The sequence below is a fragment of the Rhododendron vialii genome, chromosome 12a (genome assembly GCF_030253575.1).
Source record: "Rhododendron vialii isolate Sample 1 chromosome 12a, ASM3025357v1".
NCBI classification, from domain to species: domain Eukaryota; kingdom Viridiplantae; phylum Streptophyta; class Magnoliopsida; order Ericales; family Ericaceae; genus Rhododendron; species Rhododendron vialii.
In genome coordinates this window covers 27,261,948-27,281,182 of record NC_080568.1, presented here as the reverse complement: position 1 = coordinate 27,281,182, position 19,235 = coordinate 27,261,948, and the positions used below count along the sequence as shown (strand labels likewise).

Here is a 19,235-nt window from a genome sequence, read left to right as displayed (position 1 = left end):
TCAATTTCACCATCTGTCTAGACAATTAATGGTCCGAATTTTAAAAGAACTCTTCCTTAGAAGAGTCTTTTGAAATTTGAACCTTCCTAAACATTTTTGGATGATGAAATTGAGAGCGGTGGGAGAAGCGGTGAAACAGAACAGCGGGATAGATTTTCTGCAAATACATAGTGGTGTTAACAAGTTTGGTAACAAATTTTGGGATTCTCATTTGCTTTCATCTGTGATTTTTTATGCCAGGTTTTAATGAGGGAGGGGTGCTATTTTTTGAACGGTGAAAAAGGATTTATTTTATCTTTGAGGAGGGAGTAAAAAGATCAAAAGGATCCAGGGCAATGGCACACAAGGCGTTATGATTAGCGGAATGAGAGATGCTGCCAAGCAACCAATCGAGCCGCTCGTCTCTGCATGAACGGAATAGCAACCATCTTATCATTATCAAAACTATACACAGCCGGCCAACCGACTTTGTTTCCAAGGAGCTGAAACATGTCAATGGCTCTAATAAACCAAAGTCCCTTTAACATTTGGCGTGAACCTACCAAAATAGTCTCAGAAAAAATAACCAAAAAAAACATTAACCAAAATTCAGGCCAAATAAACCGTTAGTATGGTTCAGATCAATCCGTTGAAAACCGATTGAACTAGTTCTCTCCATCCCCATTTGTTGATCCCTTTTGGGAAATACTCATTTTGTCCCATAAAATTAGTCTCATACGAAATTACGTTCAATTTTAGGACAACAAAAAAAAGTAATAATTGGGACCAACAAAAGAGGAGCGGAGAACATAAGTAGTATAAAAAGTAAAAGTACTGCAAAAAGTTGGTTGGTTGGGATCCACCCTCCGCCGGAACGGTTAAGGTTAACACAGATGGTGGAGTTGATCGTTATGGTACTGCAGCGGCTAGGGGTTCGATTGGAGATCACAATGGTAATTTTTTTGGCAGGTTTTCAACGAAAAATTGGAACCAGCTCCATTTTGGCAGCTGAGTTATGGGGTTTGCATGATGGTTCACATCTCGCTTGGGCTAACAGTTGGCCTCGGATTGAAGCTAGTTTGATCAAGGATCAACAAAGTTGTGCTTCACATCCTTTGCATAATCTTATTGCCGAGTGCTGGTGGTTGCATGATCATTTTCAGGCGGTGGAGCTGATGATCCTCGCAGGGCGAACAAGTGTAGGGACTTGATGGCAAAAGAGGTTTTAGTTTATCAGTAGGATTAATTTCTTTTCCTGTTGCTCCTGATGTAATATTATTTCAGTAACAACAAGACCTAGTAGAGGTTAAATACCTCAGACTTGTTGTTAATTCGTAATAATAGTAATAATATCTTTTGCACAAAAAATAAAAAATAAAAATAAAATAAAAAAGTAGAAGTAAATTGACTACTAATTAATGAGTGAAAGTACCTAGAGCCAAGCCTCGTCATGTCCTTTTCTACTTCACAATTATCATCTTTAGACTAGGATGTGTTGATGTTCTAGCTTGGAGATCAAAAAAAGTAGGTTTCAATTTCTGCTATTGTTTTTTTATTTATTCAAAATTTCTAACTTTTAAAATTAGTTTTAAACATTTATGAGGATTAGTTTTGGAAACATTTACACTTTTTTCTTTGGGCTCTGTTTGGAGCTTATGGAAAGGAAAGGAAAGGAAAATAAAAGAAAATTAAAAAATTTTCCCTTCTATTGTTTGGTTGGGAGAGAAAGAGAAGAAAATAAAAGTTTTAAGTTCAATGAATAGTAAATTTTCTCTCATATTTCCTCTCTTTTTCTTTTTCTTTTCCGTTCTTTTCTTTTCTTTTCTTTTCTGTAAGTTCCAAACAGAGCCTAAAATCGGTAGTAGCATTTACTACGACGTAGCAATTAATGAAAGAATCGTGCTACCTCTTCTGCTCTGTTTTACCGCTATCTTCCATTGCACGCGCAATCTCACCGTCCGTCTTGACAATCAAAGGTCTGGATTTTTTTTAAAAAAAAAAAAACCTCTTCTAAAATCTGAACTTTCCAAAATACTTTCGGACGATAAAATCGAGAGCGGTGAACCAGAGCACTTGTGTAAAACTTTCTTGTCAATGAAATAAAGAAGTAGTCCTAGTAGGTAGACATATAGCTCACAAAACAGTTACTCCATTAAGTGTGGCAAAAGAACAAAACCTTGTCTCTTACATATATGTACGATGCAAGAAATGCCAATGCTGTATTGTTTACTTTTGGCTCCATTCCAGAACACCTTCTTAAAAAATAAGTACTTATTTCACATTTTCAAACTCAAAAATAATATAAATGAAAAATTATTTTTCAATTTTTTTTTCACCGTATAAAAGATCTCAATGAGATCTATCAAATAAAATTCATATTGATAGGAAAATTATTTACATAAACACATAATTTTTGAGTTTGAAATTGCTTTATTAAAAAATAAGTACTTATTTCCGTTTCCGGAACGGGGCCTTAATGGTGTTAACTTTCTTTCCTGCATGAGTCTCATTCACATTCAGGATGTTTTAAGTGGGCCCTAGCCCAGCCCCCAACCCAACACCTGATTGGCCTAACCAGGTAAACAAATACAGTAAATGTCTGTTTTTTATATTTTTTATTAGAAAGGAACCCAAAATGCGGCAGATGGGTCTTCTTCACCAATTTATTTTATTTGTTTACCAGAAATCAAATCGATTTATATTTTTCCGTCGTCGGTCTGAAGTTACAGAAAAATAACAAACCAAAAACAATATACAACAAACAAACAAAACAGATCTAGATTTTAGATTATATATGGTGCGTTATGGCTTGAAATTGTTAGATTTGATGTGTCCACCATGAATCGATTTGATTTGATTCGTTTTTCGATTTCTGGATTATGATTAGATTTACTTGACATGGTGCATGCGTTGTAGTTAGAGATTTGTTTCCCACTTTCTGGATTTCAAATCAATGATAAATTCGCACAAATAATCCGTATAAATATATGGTTGATTTAATGTATCCATCATGTTTCGAAGATGGGAATTGATATTCACACTTTATTTTTTAGTGTTGAAAGTGTGTATTTTTTTCTTGCTAAAAGACAAAAAAGAGAGTGTGGAAGAGTGGATATCGATCCCTTTGAAAATATGTTTCATGGTAATTTTGCAGAAAATAATCCATGAAAAATATGGTCGATTTAATATCCACTATGTTTAGGGAAAAACATAGTCAATTTGAATATTTACCATGTTTCAAAAAATATGTTTGATGGCAATTTTGCAGAAATAATCCATGAAAAACATAAATTATTTAAAATGGTCATAGTCAAAAAAAATTGTAGGTAAGGTAATACATGGTGTGTAATAAATTGGTGAAGAAGAGGGTGAACATTATCGATCATGAGTATACCGATGGGCACGCAAGCCCCACTCTGGGTTCCGCACAGATGATCCGAGTTGTTCGATAATTTAAAAAAAAACAAGGAGGCTCTCGAGAAATCATCTCAATCTTGTATGTGTAGGATTGAGTTGATTTTTTGCTGGTCCACTCGATTTTTTTTTAAATTATTGAACTACTCGGATCATTCGTGAGAGACCCGTGGTGGGTCTCAATTGCGTGCCCATCAGTAAACTCATGGTTGGTCCCCTTAGCTTTATGCGAATCCTTGTGTGCTTTTATTCAACCACCACCACCATCATCACTCCACCACCACCACCACCACTCTACCACCACCACCATGACTCCACCACCACTACTACTTGATCCACTCCACCCGATCACCAGCACCATAACGCAATCATTGCACCGCCGTCATTTCGCCGCCACTATCACACCACCATCACTCCACCGCCACCACTACCACTCCACCACCACCACCACCACCCCGGCCCCTCACTCCCTCACCACCACCACAATCAAAATTAAAAGAGAATCAGAAATAAAACTAATTTATCATTTCTTAATTCAGTACGTATTTAATATGTTTATTAAACAACTTTTCAACTTAAAAAAATTCAACTCTCAGTACTTAATTTTTCATCTTCCAATTTTATCCCTTTGTCTCATCTAAGATTCCTAGCATTTGCTGCAACTTTTAAAAATGAGAAAGAGCTGAGAGTAGAAACTTTGATTGGAAAACTGTGAAAGCTGTATTTCGATCCTTTCCCTGACCGCCGTGTTAACTCTGTCGTCTCCGACTGGACCCTGAATCAGGTGTTTTCCGGTGGGCCCTGGCCCAGCCTCTGAGCCCAATTACCGATTGGGCAAATCAAGTAGTAAAGAATGAATACAACAGACAAAACTTATCAGTCCAGGCATGGCAGAAACTTTATTGTCTTCTGACTCTTTCCAGCTTCTTCCCGTCCCCATTTCTCCTAACAAAATGCTAACGGTTTTCTGTCACCCTTGGAATCCATTTTTTTATTTTTAGTTTCCGGCTTACATTATTTTTGCACTAAATCTCAGTTATTTCTTTTAATTCGTGTAAAAGTTTTAGAGTTTAGTTATGCACAGAAGTACTTCGTTCTGTGATTAAAAAAAAAAAAAATTACACGTTTATTTGTAGTGGACTAAATTCGAAGGACGGAGAGATCAGTTTTTTTCCCCCCTTGTTTTCACCTTTCCTCCGGATACTTTTATTTTTCCGGTGAAATTTTGAAGGTTTCTGATCAGAAGATTTTTTTGTTAATCTTTAGTGAATGTGGTTGAAATTGCACGTCGTTTAACATTTTTGTTGGTTAGGTCGGCGATAATGCTAAAATTCTAAACATGTTTACTAAAGACAAAAATATTCGAAGAAATTAGATTTCTATACGAGCCTAACAATTCCTTACTAGCTAGTTGCACCCCCGATAGATTAGATTAAATAAGACAGTACCTGAAGGTTCACAAGCCGTCGAATAGGGAAGAAAAAGCACCTCCCTAGCTAGCTCCCGGCTAGCCTAGCCTAGCCTAGCTAGAGCATCAAGGCTTCAAGACAGAAGGAAGGTTCCAGCATGCATATATGAAAGCTTTTTCCCCATCCATTGGGTCCTTTTCGCACGGTGGAGTCCGTCACGGATTGCTAAATGGACGGAGAGTAATACTCTTTGGCGTATATGTGACGTAGCTTATCTCCATATTCGATCATATTTTGTACAAAAAAAGGGGAAAAGTCTATTGCGTTTCCCAAGCTTTAATTGTTAATATATTTTTTTCTTCCTTCCATAATTCTAACACCGTCCATATATAATGTCTAAAGTTCATATAATTACAAGGCATAGTACCTCTCATGCCCTAAAGGATACCATGTAGTCATTCATTACCATTAAGCAGTCGCACTGTCGTCCTTAAACAACGACTAACATCGAATTATTAAGCTTAATTGTCTTATTACAAGTTGCTTAAGAGATCAGATGAACAATTGCATAGATGATTACTTAGAGCTGCATCCAGCGAGGAATGTATCCATTGACATTTTCGGCAGGGGCTGTGATATTTGCGTCGTTGGTACCCATAGGGTTATTGTACCTGAATTAAGCCGAAAAAACGAAAAACGAAAAAACAAAAAAGGAATTATTATTTTGGAATTATGGCGAAATGTAAAAGTTCAGTAGGGAGAGAGAGAGACTGAAAGAAAATACCCATTTTGCAGCGTCGAATGTAGCCTCAGGGGCTGGAAAAATCCTTCCGACGGGGGAGGAAGGCGGTTGTAAGGAATCGCTTGTTCTCCAGCTTCCCATGACACTTGAAACGGAACTTCGTTAGATAATTCTTCCAACTGAAATAACAAAATGGAAATAGATTGGTTCAGAAAAACACGAATTAACAACAAACTTATTTTTATCAAATTTCTCGCGACAGTCACAAATTCATTACCGATTTATTCTTAGTTAAAGGCCGAGGAAAAAAATGTAATGATTTTTTTTAATAAGAGACTAAAAACCATTTCAAAAGTTTTACCAGAAAATAAGGTTTGAAATCATGCAATAGCATTTTTATTTGCTTTACACGTTGGGTTCGAGTAAATAAAATAAATAAATTCCCGATCAGAGAGCAATATATATATATATATATATTGAAAACATTTGTACGGATCTAACACAAAACCTACTTAATTAAAAGAAAGCGTATAAAGCAAAAAATAAACTACAAAAGCCCTGTGAATATGATCATGTTGTACCAATAAATTAAACGTGTCAGCGGAATTAACATAACCTAAACAAATATGTATTATGTTTTCTCACTCTTTCAAACGCAATGCATTTCTTTTCCTGTCGCACGTAATGATTTGATTTTTTTTATATCTACCACAATAAAATTTATTTGCCGATAAAATAAAATGTTTGTGGCATTATGATCTCAGGCAGACTTGCGCGCACTTGGACCATTTCCGGTGCCCTATGTGTCCTGACCGGTTAAATCTCCAGTAGTTCCAAGAGTTGGTCTATAATTGTTATTCACAAGAAAATTATGTGGGAGTATGTTATACCTTCCTCCTTAGTGCTTTGTTAGATTCCGTTAGCATTTGTTCCTGTAATGACCACCAAGAGTGAATGTTACAAACAGTTTAAACAAAAGTACGTGCTTGGTTCGTCTTGGGGTGGATACGAGTAGGTGGATATATAGAATTAAAAGAGAACGGTGACATTTTTTGTAATTTTTTTTTTGCTCGGCAAAACGAAGATTTTATTGACTCGAAACGGGTACATCGAGAGAAGAACTCATTAAGCACAAACGCTTATCGAGTGAAGAAAAAAAAGAAAGAAAAGAAAATAACAACATTGGACCATCCAACAGAAAATTGGATCGCACCAACCCTTACATCAAGTTACAATTTCTCCTTCCTCATTCCATCAAGATAGTCCTTGAAATCCTACACCGAGTGCACCTTAATATCGAATTTCACCTTAACCCACATTGCTACTCTGGTTTTAATTAGTTCCCCAAGATCCTACACTCGCCAAGAAGCATTGTTGAAGACAATATTATTCCGTGCCAACCAAACGGACCAAATTGTAGCATGGAATGTTGGGCGGATATAATATCACCACCTCTCCCCCAATCGTTATTATATCTGTCCGTGGGTGGACATTATATCCGTGGCTTATATCCAAATGGCAAACACCGGATATAAATACTTTGTATATACTATTCAGGATGATAACATACCCCTTATATGCGGTGGGCAACCGGGCGCGCTGTTATGGACCAAAACTGAAATAGTTTATGTACGTACCTTCCTTTGAAGATCAGCAAGCTGATCCAGCATGGCTTGAGTCTGCAAAGTCGAGCAGAGAACAATCAATGTAAGAGTTATATTCCAGAGAGATTTACAGCCAGTAATAATGAATAAGGCAAGCTTAATCCTCCAACAATCCTCTTGAGTGACAATCCAATACTTTTAATTTGACAGCATGATACATCGTATGGTATTATATATCCATTTACTATTAGTCTGATCAACTTAACGAGCTCCAAAAGTATTCATGTGATGTGAAACAAATGGACAATGTTTTTTTTTTGGAAACGGCAAAATATTATTGATAAACTCGACATCGAGGGAAATAAATGGACAATGTTGGTGTTGTACCAAGGAGATATTGTGTAAGACAACTTATCTTTGGGGGTTCTAAGAATGGATTGGTACTGAACCCCGAACTCATTGTGCTAAGGAGGCACCCCAGCACTCTGGCGATCAAATACCACCAGGACCCGAATGGAAGAAACAACAATTTGAGGATGGCAAGTAGCCAACCATGACCCAAAAAAATCCCAAATAGTAAATGATACCCTTTTGTCTAACAACTTAAACTTTTAGATAAACTGACGTATGGTTAATAATCTAATATGGTATCAAAGTATGCAATAAAGCATGTTTTCTAAACTCACAACTTGCATGATAATTGTATATTTGACCGTAACGCATAGAGAGAACACCTCAAAGATTAATTTCGCAAACATGAAACAACACTGTGACAAGTTCTCCAACTAGTCCAAGTCTGGTATTTCCATAATTACTTCCTTGTGAGACTCAAATTTTGGCATCACATCAAGGCCGGAATGAATGACGAAGTAGGGGAAATTTTACGTACCTTGGTTGATCTGATTTGCTTCAAGGAGTTCTCAAGTTGGTGTTCAAGCTGCTCGAGCTCCTTTGTGCTCAATGGCCCCAAATCTTCCCCAAGCAGGTTCCTGCAGATCATACATATCGATCCGGATCATTCAAATACTCATGTTAGAAAAACACAAAACAATTTTTCAGTTGAACTAAAAAAGAGCTAGAGTTTGAGCTCTAGCATCTTGTTTCATTGAATAGACACCTAGTTTCACATTTTCTTGAATATCGATAGGTAGTTACGCGCACGCACGTGTGTATAAAATTTCGGACATAAGGAAATTCTCGTAGCGAAGAATCATGAAGACAGAATAATATATAGAAAAAAGTGCCACATTTCTGCTTAAATCTATTGTACGTACGTCCACAAAATTAAATTTCGAGATCACTATATACAACAATTTATATATACAATGAAGACATCTCTCACAGAAGTCCCCGGAGCTCCCAAATACCCTGTTCCACATCGGAAGTCTACATGAGTGATCATAGGTTTGTAAGGAACCATATAAACTACTGCTAGTAATTTGAGTTTAAGCATTTTGGGCTATGTGGTGTGGTTGGAGCAAAATTAAGGTACTAGGCTAGTGGTTTACATAGGGTGTTGCATGATTTTACTTACTCCGTAATTTAGTATTCATATTTTTTTTTGAATTGTTAAATGATTAATTTTCATTCAGGCTTTGTGTTCCATGGTTGTAAGTGATAGCAGAGCAACCCGCGTGCGAAAGAGTACTCGAATGTGCATGCATGGAAATGGTGGTAGCTAGGACTTTACCTCTGAGATTGTTGTAGGATATCAACTCTTGTCTTGAGCCTCATATATTCCTGGTAGGTATTCTGGATAACCATGAAACACAAAAGGCAATATTAATATATAACTGTAAGCGGGAAATCTGCAGTCTTTTACATTAGTAGCAACAGATACAGCCGAACAACCGGAGAAAGACATTTATTAGTTCGTCTCAACGCGATGAAGGTATAAACTAGCTAGTACAGAGAAATATTGGCTAAATAGATATGAGGAAGAGTGACAAGAGAGGGAAGGGCTGGTTAAATTACCTGATTCTCTTTGACAGATTGGGTGGCATCCAGTGATCCATAGCTACACCTTTGGTACTTTTCTATCGTTTTCAGCATGCTAAGATTGATGAAATTAATTACAAAGCAAAAACATACTCAGAACTTATTCGATCTTCAATTTTTTTTTTTTAAATCGAAATTCAATACTAGTAGTATAATTCTACTCCATGAAATTTATTTGGACACAAAAAATATTCAAGTCAAATACAGCTACAGTGATATTCTAAATTGAAGTTCTGACACTGAAACTTGACTTAAATTTGAGATTTTGAGACTTGCTCTATTAAAACCCAAGACTAGAATTTCAGTTGTAATGCTACAGTGTGGTGAGGATAAATAATTAATAAAGTTTTTTTTACAGCAATCATTCAGATGAATTGGTTAACAATCTAATCTCATATTGCCTATCAAAAAAAAAAAAAAAACCAATCTAATCTCCTATTATTCCTTCTTGGTAAGTAATTTCATTTAACCAAAGAAAAGCAAGGAAGTTACAAAAACTACTGGACATCCCCTGAACAATCAATACAAGAAACAAAACCACCTATACAGGAACTCTATCAACAATTGTTAATCCAATATATTTTCGAATAAAGTAATCAGTCATCAAAAAGTTTTCTATTGTAAAAAGAGAGTTTGATAGAGGACAAAGAGCTAAGTCTAGCTCGGATAGCATCAAGAACAGCAGCAGCTAACCCATTCACATCTCTATTCTTACTCTAAAAAATCCTTATATTGTGCTCCCTCCACAGAAAGTACGTAGTAGTTACCAGGGAAAACTTGTATATAGTACTTCAGAAACTTCTGCCTTTCCTATGATCAGCAGACAAGTTCTTGAGCCAAAGGGGAGAGGACCTTTGGATATGACATTCATAGGCAGAACACGGTTCCAAATCATCGAAGAGAATTGGCAATCAAAAAATAAATGGAATCTAATCTAATACTACTATGATATTAGAGTAGATTAAATACCATGTGTTTGAACCTCATCGCCTACTTATGGACGAGAGTCTGACTCGAAATGAGAGGGCATGTAGAGGATATAAGTAACAAAGATATCTCTTTTTTTCACTACTCAAGCTTTTAGATGAATATGTTGTTAATGAATAACATAATACAGTGACGAGTGTAAAAGTTATTTACTGTTGAAATCGGTTAGGAATCTACAGACATATATGAGTGTCAATTTGAGTTAGTTTTTTTTATAAAGATTTTGTATTATAGGCCAAATAGAAGAAAAAAGTTGGTATAAAACTTCTGCAGTTGCAGGTGTTTTTAAGATTTTGGATGTGCTTTTCAGTTTTTGTGCCTGACATTGCTTTAGTTTGTGGCTCGGAGGTGTTTGGGTGTTTAGGGTTCGGGCCTTTTTTACTTTTTCTTTGGTCATTGTTGTTTTGGCTGGCATATTGTCTTCTATGTATTCTGAGTATGAGGTGGCGTGTAACACCCCGTCCCACATCGAAAGTCTCCATGGATGATTTTGAGCATATAACAAACCTTGTGGACTACTATACTAGTACCTTGTGCTTAAGCTTTTGGGTCATGTGGTGTGGCTGGTGGATCAAAATCAGGGTAGTGGGCCAGTGATTTACTTTGGGCGTTACAGGTGGTATCAGAGCCATCCATGTGCACGACCATGTGAGCCTTGGAGTTTGATTTGATTTGATTGTTGGTTTGATTTGTATCGGTGATTATAGTGCTCAATCCCTCGCGGCTATAAAGTTGGGGAGATTGTAACACCCCGTCCCATAACGAAAGTCTACATGGATGATCTTGGGGATATAACAAACCTTGTGGGCTACTACTAGTACCTTGTGCTTAAGCACTGGTCTATGTAATCTTTGTATTCATTTCAAAGCTTAATGAATTTCTTTTGCCGAGCAAAAAACAATCCATGGTGGGTAAAGTAGGACCTACCATACATGAAGCAGATGCCATAGTAGTTTGTTTGAAATAAGGATAATAGTATTAATTGACAATAATAATTTGAGAACCACTGGAGGACAATAAAAACCAAACTCAAAAAAAAAAATTAACAAATTAAATGCTTCGTCAATATGAACTTTCTTCATTAGAAATACTAGCAAAAAAATACTGTACCGACCACTGAGAAAGAGATATTGTATAGGCCAGAGGGAAAGCAAAAGAAAAGAAAATTTGGTATTTCCTCGATGTACCTTGTGTCGAGTTTTTATTAAAATTTTGTTGCCTATCAAAAAAAAATTACTAGCAAAAAGTAACATGTTCATCAACCTACATAAGAGTTAATAGCATTTCCAAAAATACTAACAAAAACTATCATAGTCATAAACAAAAGTTGCTAAACAAAGGCTTTGAATTAGATCACGATAGTTTTGAAAGCTTTCATAATAGTTTCGTTGTCAATACTTTCAAATATGCCATCATGCTATCACTCATGCATTGATCACCCACACTGGCCAAGCTCCATCAATCGGCATTGCTGCTGGTCTAATAAGCTACGACGATTGGCTCTCTACTATTGCGTATTTGGGTGGATTTTCGAAAGAGAAACCAAATGGAACACCTAAGGTATCCAATGTTACAGTGTTCCCATATTATAACTCCGAATGATTAATGGTTATGCTTTTGAGTAGTTATGTTACGCCATTTTGGAGGGACACCATATGACATAACACTTTTTTAGGGAGACACCATAATAATAAAAATTTTATGTCATTTTTTGAAAAGTGTTATGCCTTCGAGTGGTTATGTTATGCTATTTTGAAAAGTGTTATACCTTCGGGTGGTTATGTTATGCTATTTTGAAAAGTGTTATGCCTAATACTCTATAATAATAATAAAAGTGTTAAACCATTTGTGAAAAAGTGTTATATTCCCTCCGTCCATATTTAAATGTCCACTATTTTATTTTGGACTGTCCCAAAATAAGTGTCCACTTTTAAAAGTTAATTGGTAAAATGGAGGATAATTTTGGAAAGTAAACGTAAAAATTGATGTGAAAAGTATAAAATGGTGGAGATTCTATAAAGATCGTGACTCGTTATGGGTTAAGGTAATCAAAAGCAAGTATAATCTAGAGCAAGGCTCTTGGCTACCCCGTGTGCCATCTTCTGGTAAGGTTTGAGCTTTGTGGAGAGATATCTATTCGATCGGAGATTCATCCTCTAGTATTGGCTCCATTATTCAGGACGGGTTTAGGTTGGTGGTTCAATCTGGTTGGGAGATTTCTTTTTGGAATCAAGTGTGGCTAGGGGACACAACTCTTAAACAGGAGTTTCCTCGCCTCCACCTAATATCTATTCAAAAAAAGATGGTGATCAGCGAAGTTAAAGATGCAAGAGAGGAAGGTAGATGGAACATACTTTTTAGGAGAATGCTTCGGGAATGGGACGTGCAGCAATTTGAAGAATTGATTTTGAAATTACAATCAGTTATTTTGGATCAATCCAAACGGGATGAACTAAGGTGGAGATGGGCTTCAGATAATTGCTTTTCAGTTAAATCAGTCTATAACAAATGGGAGCAATCGGGATTTTCAAACAATTGGACAATGGGATCGATTTGGAAGAACATTAGCCCCCCAAAGGTGGAAATCTTTTCATGGTTGGCTCTCCAAGATAGAGTGGCATCGAGAACGGTACTTTTCCATAGAAACTTGCTTCCCGTAGGCCAGTCGGTGTTGTGCCCACGCTGTTCATTACACCTTGAATCACCTGAGCATCTATTCTTACTGTGCCAATTTTCTTGGGAAGTTTGGTCTCTAGTGTTGGACTGGTGGCATGTCTTTTGGGTGTGCCCTGCCTCCCTTTTAGATCTGTTTAATTGGTGGCTGGGTATGGGTTTCAAAAATCTGGAGGAATATCTATGGGAAACAACATTCCATGCCACTACATGGTTTTTATGGTTGACAAGGAACGATCTTGTGTTCAAGAATATTTCTTGGCATGTGGAGGATTTTGGGGAGTTAATTAAAACCAGGGTAGCAATGTGGGTTAAAGTGAAGTTCGATATAAAAGTGTACTTGGTGGAAGACTTTAAGGGATATCTTGATGGCGTGAGGAAGGTCAAATTGTAATGTACTATTAATTTGAGGAGTGGGGTGGTCCAATTTTCTATTGGACGATCCTCTATACCTTTGTGCCTTGTTTTGGGTCTTTTACTCTCTTTTGCTCGTAAGCGTTTTGTGCTTAACGAGTTTTCCTCTCGATGTACCCTTTTCGAGCTAATAAAATCTTCATTTTGCCGAGCAAAAAAAAGAGTATAAAATGGAGGATAATTTTAGAAAGTGAAGGTAAAAGTTGACGTTGAAAGTGTAAAGTTGAGAGAAAAGTTGATGAAAAAGTGTAAAGTATAGGTGAAAGTTAACTCCTAAAACTGCGTGTTTGTCAAACTAAGACATTTAAAAAAGAACAAAGGGAGTACTTTCAAATGGTTATGCTTACTAATTAATGATTATGTTAGAGGGGTAATATGGTATCCCCATATATACAAGAAGGGGATACCCTAACATTATCCCAAACAAAAAGGTTTTCTTTATTCTAAAACTAAAAGTCAAAAGTGAAAAACAAGAATTAGACCCCGTTCGAGAATGATAAATAAGTACTTATTTTTTAAGAAGGTAATTTCAAGCTTAAAAATTATGTGCTTACGCAAATAATTTTCCTATCACTATGGATCTTGTTTGATAGATCTCATTGAGATCTTTAATACGGTGCAAAAAAAATTGAAAAATTATTTTTTATTTACATTATTTTTGAGTTTGAAAATGTGAAAAGAGTACTTATTTTTCATTTACATTATCCCCACTAGTTCCTTCTTTTATCCGCCGCTGCATAGCAGAAACACCATTTCAGGAACACCATCATCTCTTGTACACATTATTAATTTTTTTCCCTTTTTTTATCGGCAAATTTTTTTATTAAAAACTTAACGATGGATACATCGAGTTGACCAATGTGCAAATTGTTAATTCTCCTGGGACATGTGTTCTATGGTTATGAGGTAGTGGCATATGTACGTCGGTTGGGTTTGTCCATCACCAGACCACTAAAGGAATTGGCGGTTTGGTGATTTGATTAACAGAGGTTAGCACAGTGGTAGGTAGATTCGATCAAGACTAGAGTGACAAAGTGGATCGAGTGAGTCTAAACTAGCATTGGTGTACACAGTGAAGGAGTTTTTTTAGATGGGATTTGAAGGATATAACTCTAGAATTCGATTTTCGTCTATCCGGGTTTTTAGGCCAACAGATGTGGGCTTTGTTTCAATGAATTTTCCGTGTTTGGTTTCTTGTTAAATTTGGAGATTGAGTCTCGGATGGGCATAGGATAACTCTTAGCGTTGTAGATTTTTTAGGTCACGGGCTAGGAAATTGATGTCTTCATCCCTTGTTTCTATTAATTTTTGTAATATTTTTCAGAGATTAATGAAATTTTTTCGCCTCTCAAAAAAAGAATTCGATTTTCGTCTATTGGGGGTTGTAGCATCCAACTTTTTGTTGGTAATATCGGACGACTATCGATCGATTGTATGTTACTTCTTTTTCTTTTTCTTGGGGGAAGTGCTACAATACACACCACTTATTTGGGTGTGTATCATATGCACCCTTATTAAAATACACCAAAATGTTATGAATCCCAAAATGTTACGAATCTACTGCTAAAAAGTTACGAATCATATTGTTAAAAAGTTACGAATTTTTAGTATAAAAGTTACGATACAAAATAAAATGTTATGAATGAACGGTCCTACAAGTAATTTTTTATGAGGTGACACAATATGAACCACACAATAGGTGCATATGGTACACACCTTAAATGTGTGTGTATTGAAGACTTTCCCTTTTCTCCTTGGATAACCAAATTGTTGCTTATCCCTTCCTTTTTCTTCCCTCGATGTAGCCTTATAGAGGTTTTTTTTTTTTTTAATTTTATAAAATCTTCTTTTACTGAGTAAAAAAAAAACACCTTGTACTTAACTAAGCCTCAGATTGTCATTGCTTACTTATCGAACACCTTTTTCATCACCAGATAACCAAAAGAGATCTAGTGCTAGCTAATGAGGGAAGAGTAGAGCACAACACATCCCTTGGTGCTATTCATAAATTGGAAAGGAGATTGAGAAGATCGAAGAGGAAGATTACCAAAAAGAAGCTTCTTGCCGAGTTTGGGATTAAAGCCGAAAAATTGAATGGTAGAAACATTGAAATTGGGGGGGGGGGGGGGGGGGGGGGGGGGGGGGGGGGGGGGGGGGGGGGGGGGGGGGGCTATAATTTAAGGAAATTTGTTCGAATGGGGGAGGAGGAATTAGAGAAAGGATTAATGGTGTCAACAACTTAGATGAAGATGTTTTCACGAAGGATGATGATGTCTTCGAGGATGGTGCCTCTCTTTCTCTGGAATTTAATTTCATGGATTTGCGGTTCCCCCTCGGTTTTTGGTTTTATTCTTTCGGTTTGTCATTCATGGTTTTGAGGTTGGTCTCTTGACTTTAGTTTGTTTTGGTATTGCTTGTCAATGGGTTGCTTTTTAGCGATTTTTTGATTTTCGGTGTTTGATTGTGGTGTTTTGGTTGGCATCTTGCTATCTTTTGGTTTTGGTTCTCGGTTGGCGTATGTCGGTGTGCCCGTGATCCCTTTAATCTATGTTTTCCTTTATTTTTTGCCGATAAAAAAAAAACTTCATCTTTTATTGTTAACAAATATAAAATGGTGGTTTATTTCCAAGAAATTGTCAGCACACCCACCAGGCCAATTAGTTTATTCTACTTTGAAGGAGCTGTACATATTTAAGACTCACAGGTGAACTGTACGTTATATTTCTTGCAGAAAATATTTATTTAAGAAAAACGCTACAATCTGCGACCTTATTTAGCTGTGCAAAATATGCACCCCTTGAATTACCTTAAATTCATAACATTGTGCAAAAAAAAAAAAAAAAATCATAAGATTCAATTTTGATATGTCCCAAAATACTAGTCTTATTTGAAAAGTCAAAGAAAAAAATGCCTGAAAAATAACCCATCGTAAACGTTTAGAAATAATTTGAAAAGATAAAATTAAAGGACTATAATGTGTTAAATGCATGTCCGCTTACAAAGTTTGAAACCCCAAAATATACTAACAAAATGGGACGGAGGCAGTATATATTTGAATCGAAGTTCGTAACAGTTGGACAAAAATTCATGATACCTTTTATTATGAACTCATAACATGGTTGTATACTATGATTTTTTGTTTTGATGTTATAAGTTTTAATACAATGTTAGGAATTTCTATAAGAATAAGGAGCATATAACAGACAAACCTAAATAGGGGAACTTACCAACAACAGAAAAAACATAAAAAAAAAAAAAATAGGGGAACTTCCCAAAAAAGAAAAACCTAAATAGGGGAACTTTACCCCCCCCCCCCCCCCCCCCCCCCAAAAAAAAAAAAAAGTCTAAATAGGGGTGTATTATAAATTTATAACTTCTCCTGAATTTAATTGGACAACAAATTACGGCAGAGTTACCCTCAAAAACATCAATCTCTGGTTTTCAAATCTCAAAAGTGGATCAATCAGGACTGATGTTCTGCATAAGTTGCAACCTTTGTCATTGAAATATTTTAATCAGGTTGTCATTGAAATATTTTAATCCAAGTTAATTTGGCTAAACAGACCAATTGTCTTCTTTTTTTTTTTATTCTTCTCGTCTAGATGAATTTATAATCTACAAAATATTTTGACGTAAAACTAACAAAAGCAAAAAAAATTCAAAAAAAAAGAAGAAGCCACTTTGGCTTATGTGGCCGAACTAAAAGGTTATTAAATACAGATTTAAACTCCTAAAACCCATATTTGGGGCTGAATCAAGAAATCTAACATTAGTGAAAAAATAAAATAAAAAATCACGTAAATCCCATCTAAAAACATTCGTGATATTAATCCAATGAATTTCTAAATGTAAGACTCATGGTATTATGCTCTAAAATAGTCCTACAAGTAATAATCCCCCTAATCCAATCCAATGAAGAGGGTCTTGAGTGATCAGACAGGTTTACCCAAGTCTCTATTATTTCTGTATTTCATGTTATGAGTTAATGAAATTTATTTTTGCTGATAAAAAAAATCCAATCTATTGAAACAAATGAACTCATAGAAAAAGTAGATCCCCTTTATCAAGTTTTCTTAATAAAATGTTACTGTTGTCAGTAAATAAATAAAAAAGTAGATCTCCTCTGCATATATTACAATTATGGAAAGCGTAATTTTAATGGAAGCAAATATTGGAAATTTCCATCTAAAGAAACGGATCAAGACTTGAAAAATAAAACCAAGAAAATTCAGTAAAAATATTTGAAGAAAACAAACGAGAGATGAGAAATGATGAAAATGCCCTCGTTGTACCTGTTGTCCAGTTTATCAATAAAATATTTTGCCGTTTCAAAAAAAAAAATATGAAAATGAATAGATCTTAGAGGATAAGAAGACCATATTAGTCATCTCATAACAAAACCTAACGTTTTAGTAATAAATATCGAAATTGTCGAGAATAAAAAAAAAACTTTTTTAAATCCCACTTCTCCTATTTCCTAACACCTTGAATTCATCTGGAGGAATTTAAAAAAAAAAACCAGAAATTTATTCTTAAGGCGTTTGAAAGCCTAACCTAATATAGACAGAAGAAAGAGCTAGATGCATATATATACACAGATATAGGCATATCTTTACTTGGTTGAGAGAGAGAGAGAGAGAGAGAGGAAATTACATATACCTAGAGGAGCTACAGAATTCATAGAGCTTGCCATGATTGGAAAAGATAATGAGAGCAACCTCAGCATCACAGAGAACAGAGAGCTCGTAAGCCTTTTTCAAGAGCCCATTCCTCCTCTTTGTGAATGTCACTTGCCTGTTTATCTTGTTCTCTATCCTCTTCAGGACCACTCTCCCTCTCCCCATCTCTCTCTCTCTCTCTCTCTCTCTCTCTCTCTCTCTCTCTCTCTCTCTCTCTCTCTCTCTCCCCTTTACTTTTTCACTCTTTTTGTGTAGGATTCTACTCTGGGTTAAGAGCTGAACCCACTTTTTCCAAGTGCCTATATGCGAAGGGCACCAATAGAGATATTTAAGAGAACAGTGAAAAAGTAAAGGAGAGAGAGAGAGAGAGAGAGAGAGAGAGAGACAAACCCTTGGGTGGGCAGTGCAGTACGCGGTATAAATCTTCTACCTGGTTCTTGGACGGCGTCACTGTAATATCCAGGTTTTCCGCTGACCCCAAATACTCCAGTAGCATGAATTCTTACGCTACCTGAAATTCCTTAAAATTCACAACTGGTCCCTTTTATTTATTTATCTTTATCACCCCGTGGGTTTATTTGTTTTTGTTGTTTATTTTCTTGACATTGGAGGTTGATTTTGAATTTTGATCCTCCCACTTGATGATTTGACAATCTTGCGTTCGTAATTGGTAGACCTAGATGTATATATTTATGCTGTGTTTGGTTTGATTTTTGAAATTTTTTTGAAAAATAGTAGAGGTAATAAGTGGAGAGAGATAGAAAGAGGAATGTTGGAACTAGAGAAAATCTAGAAGGAATTTTTTGAAAAGTGAAGAGAATAATGCATTATTGTTTATGCCAAATCCGGATCGATTTGATATCGGTATCCCTCTAACCTACTCATATTTGTTGCAAGATGAAAGGGCAGATATGGAGCGGGTATGATTTTGCAATCCCCACTCCCGAATACCCGTACTTGCCTCATACCCGGTTATACCACTACAAGAAATTCAGGATCTCCCAACGGTTTTTTAGCAACGGTTAAAAAAACCGTTGGTATAGACAATGTATAGTAACGGTTTACAAAACGTTACTAGAAACAGGTCTATAGCAACAGTTTTCATGTGACCGTTAGTAAATTACAACACTATAGCAACGGTTTTCATTAACCGTTGTTAAAAACTGGACTATAGCAACGGTTCTCATTAACCGTTGCTAAAAACTGACCTTTAGCAACGGTTTTCAATAACTGTTACTATAAACTGGTCTATAGCATCGGTTTTCATTAACCGTAAGTAGAAACCGGATTTTAAAAAAACAGAATTAAAAAAAACCGGTTAATATAGTATAAATAT

At 35.9% G+C, this 19,235-nt stretch overlaps 1 protein-coding gene across 2 annotated transcripts; it reads right to left on the bottom strand.

The window, feature by feature from the left end:
• Positions 1-5,127: 5,127 nt before the first annotated feature.
• On the bottom strand, positions 5,128-18,261 carry LOC131311798 (agamous-like MADS-box protein MADS2). 2 transcript variants are annotated; one of them, XM_058339374.1, is made up of 9 exons: positions 18,134-18,223; positions 17,880-18,100; positions 9,123-9,201; positions 8,839-8,900; positions 8,038-8,137; positions 7,182-7,223; positions 6,435-6,476; positions 5,587-5,723; positions 5,128-5,473 (listed from the first exon to the last, which is right to left on the bottom strand). In XM_058339374.1, exons 2-9 carry the CDS (start codon positions 18,062-18,064, stop codon positions 5,383-5,385), a joined length of 738 nt encoding a protein of 245 aa, XP_058195357.1. In that variant the 5' UTR covers positions 18,065-18,100; positions 18,134-18,223; the 3' UTR covers positions 5,128-5,382. The 2 variants fall into 2 exon arrangements, with proteins under 2 accessions (XP_058195357.1, XP_058195356.1); XM_058339373.1 differs by having other exon boundaries at positions 17,880-18,261.
• Positions 18,262-19,235: the final 974 nt, after the last annotated feature.

Coding starts and splice junctions, on each gene's coding strand:
- LOC131311798 (XM_058339373.1), bottom strand. CDS start 18,064: ATGGGGAGAGGGAGAGTGGTCCTGAAGAGGATAGAGAACAAGATAAAC. Junction 8,901..9,122: donor AATCTGTCAAAGAGAATCAG/GTAATTTAACCA, acceptor ATGGTTATCCAG/AATACCTACCAGGAATATAT. Junction 6,477..7,181: donor TTGCTGATCTTCAAAGGAAG/GTACGTACATAA, acceptor TGGTCATTACAG/GAACAAATGCTAACGGAATC.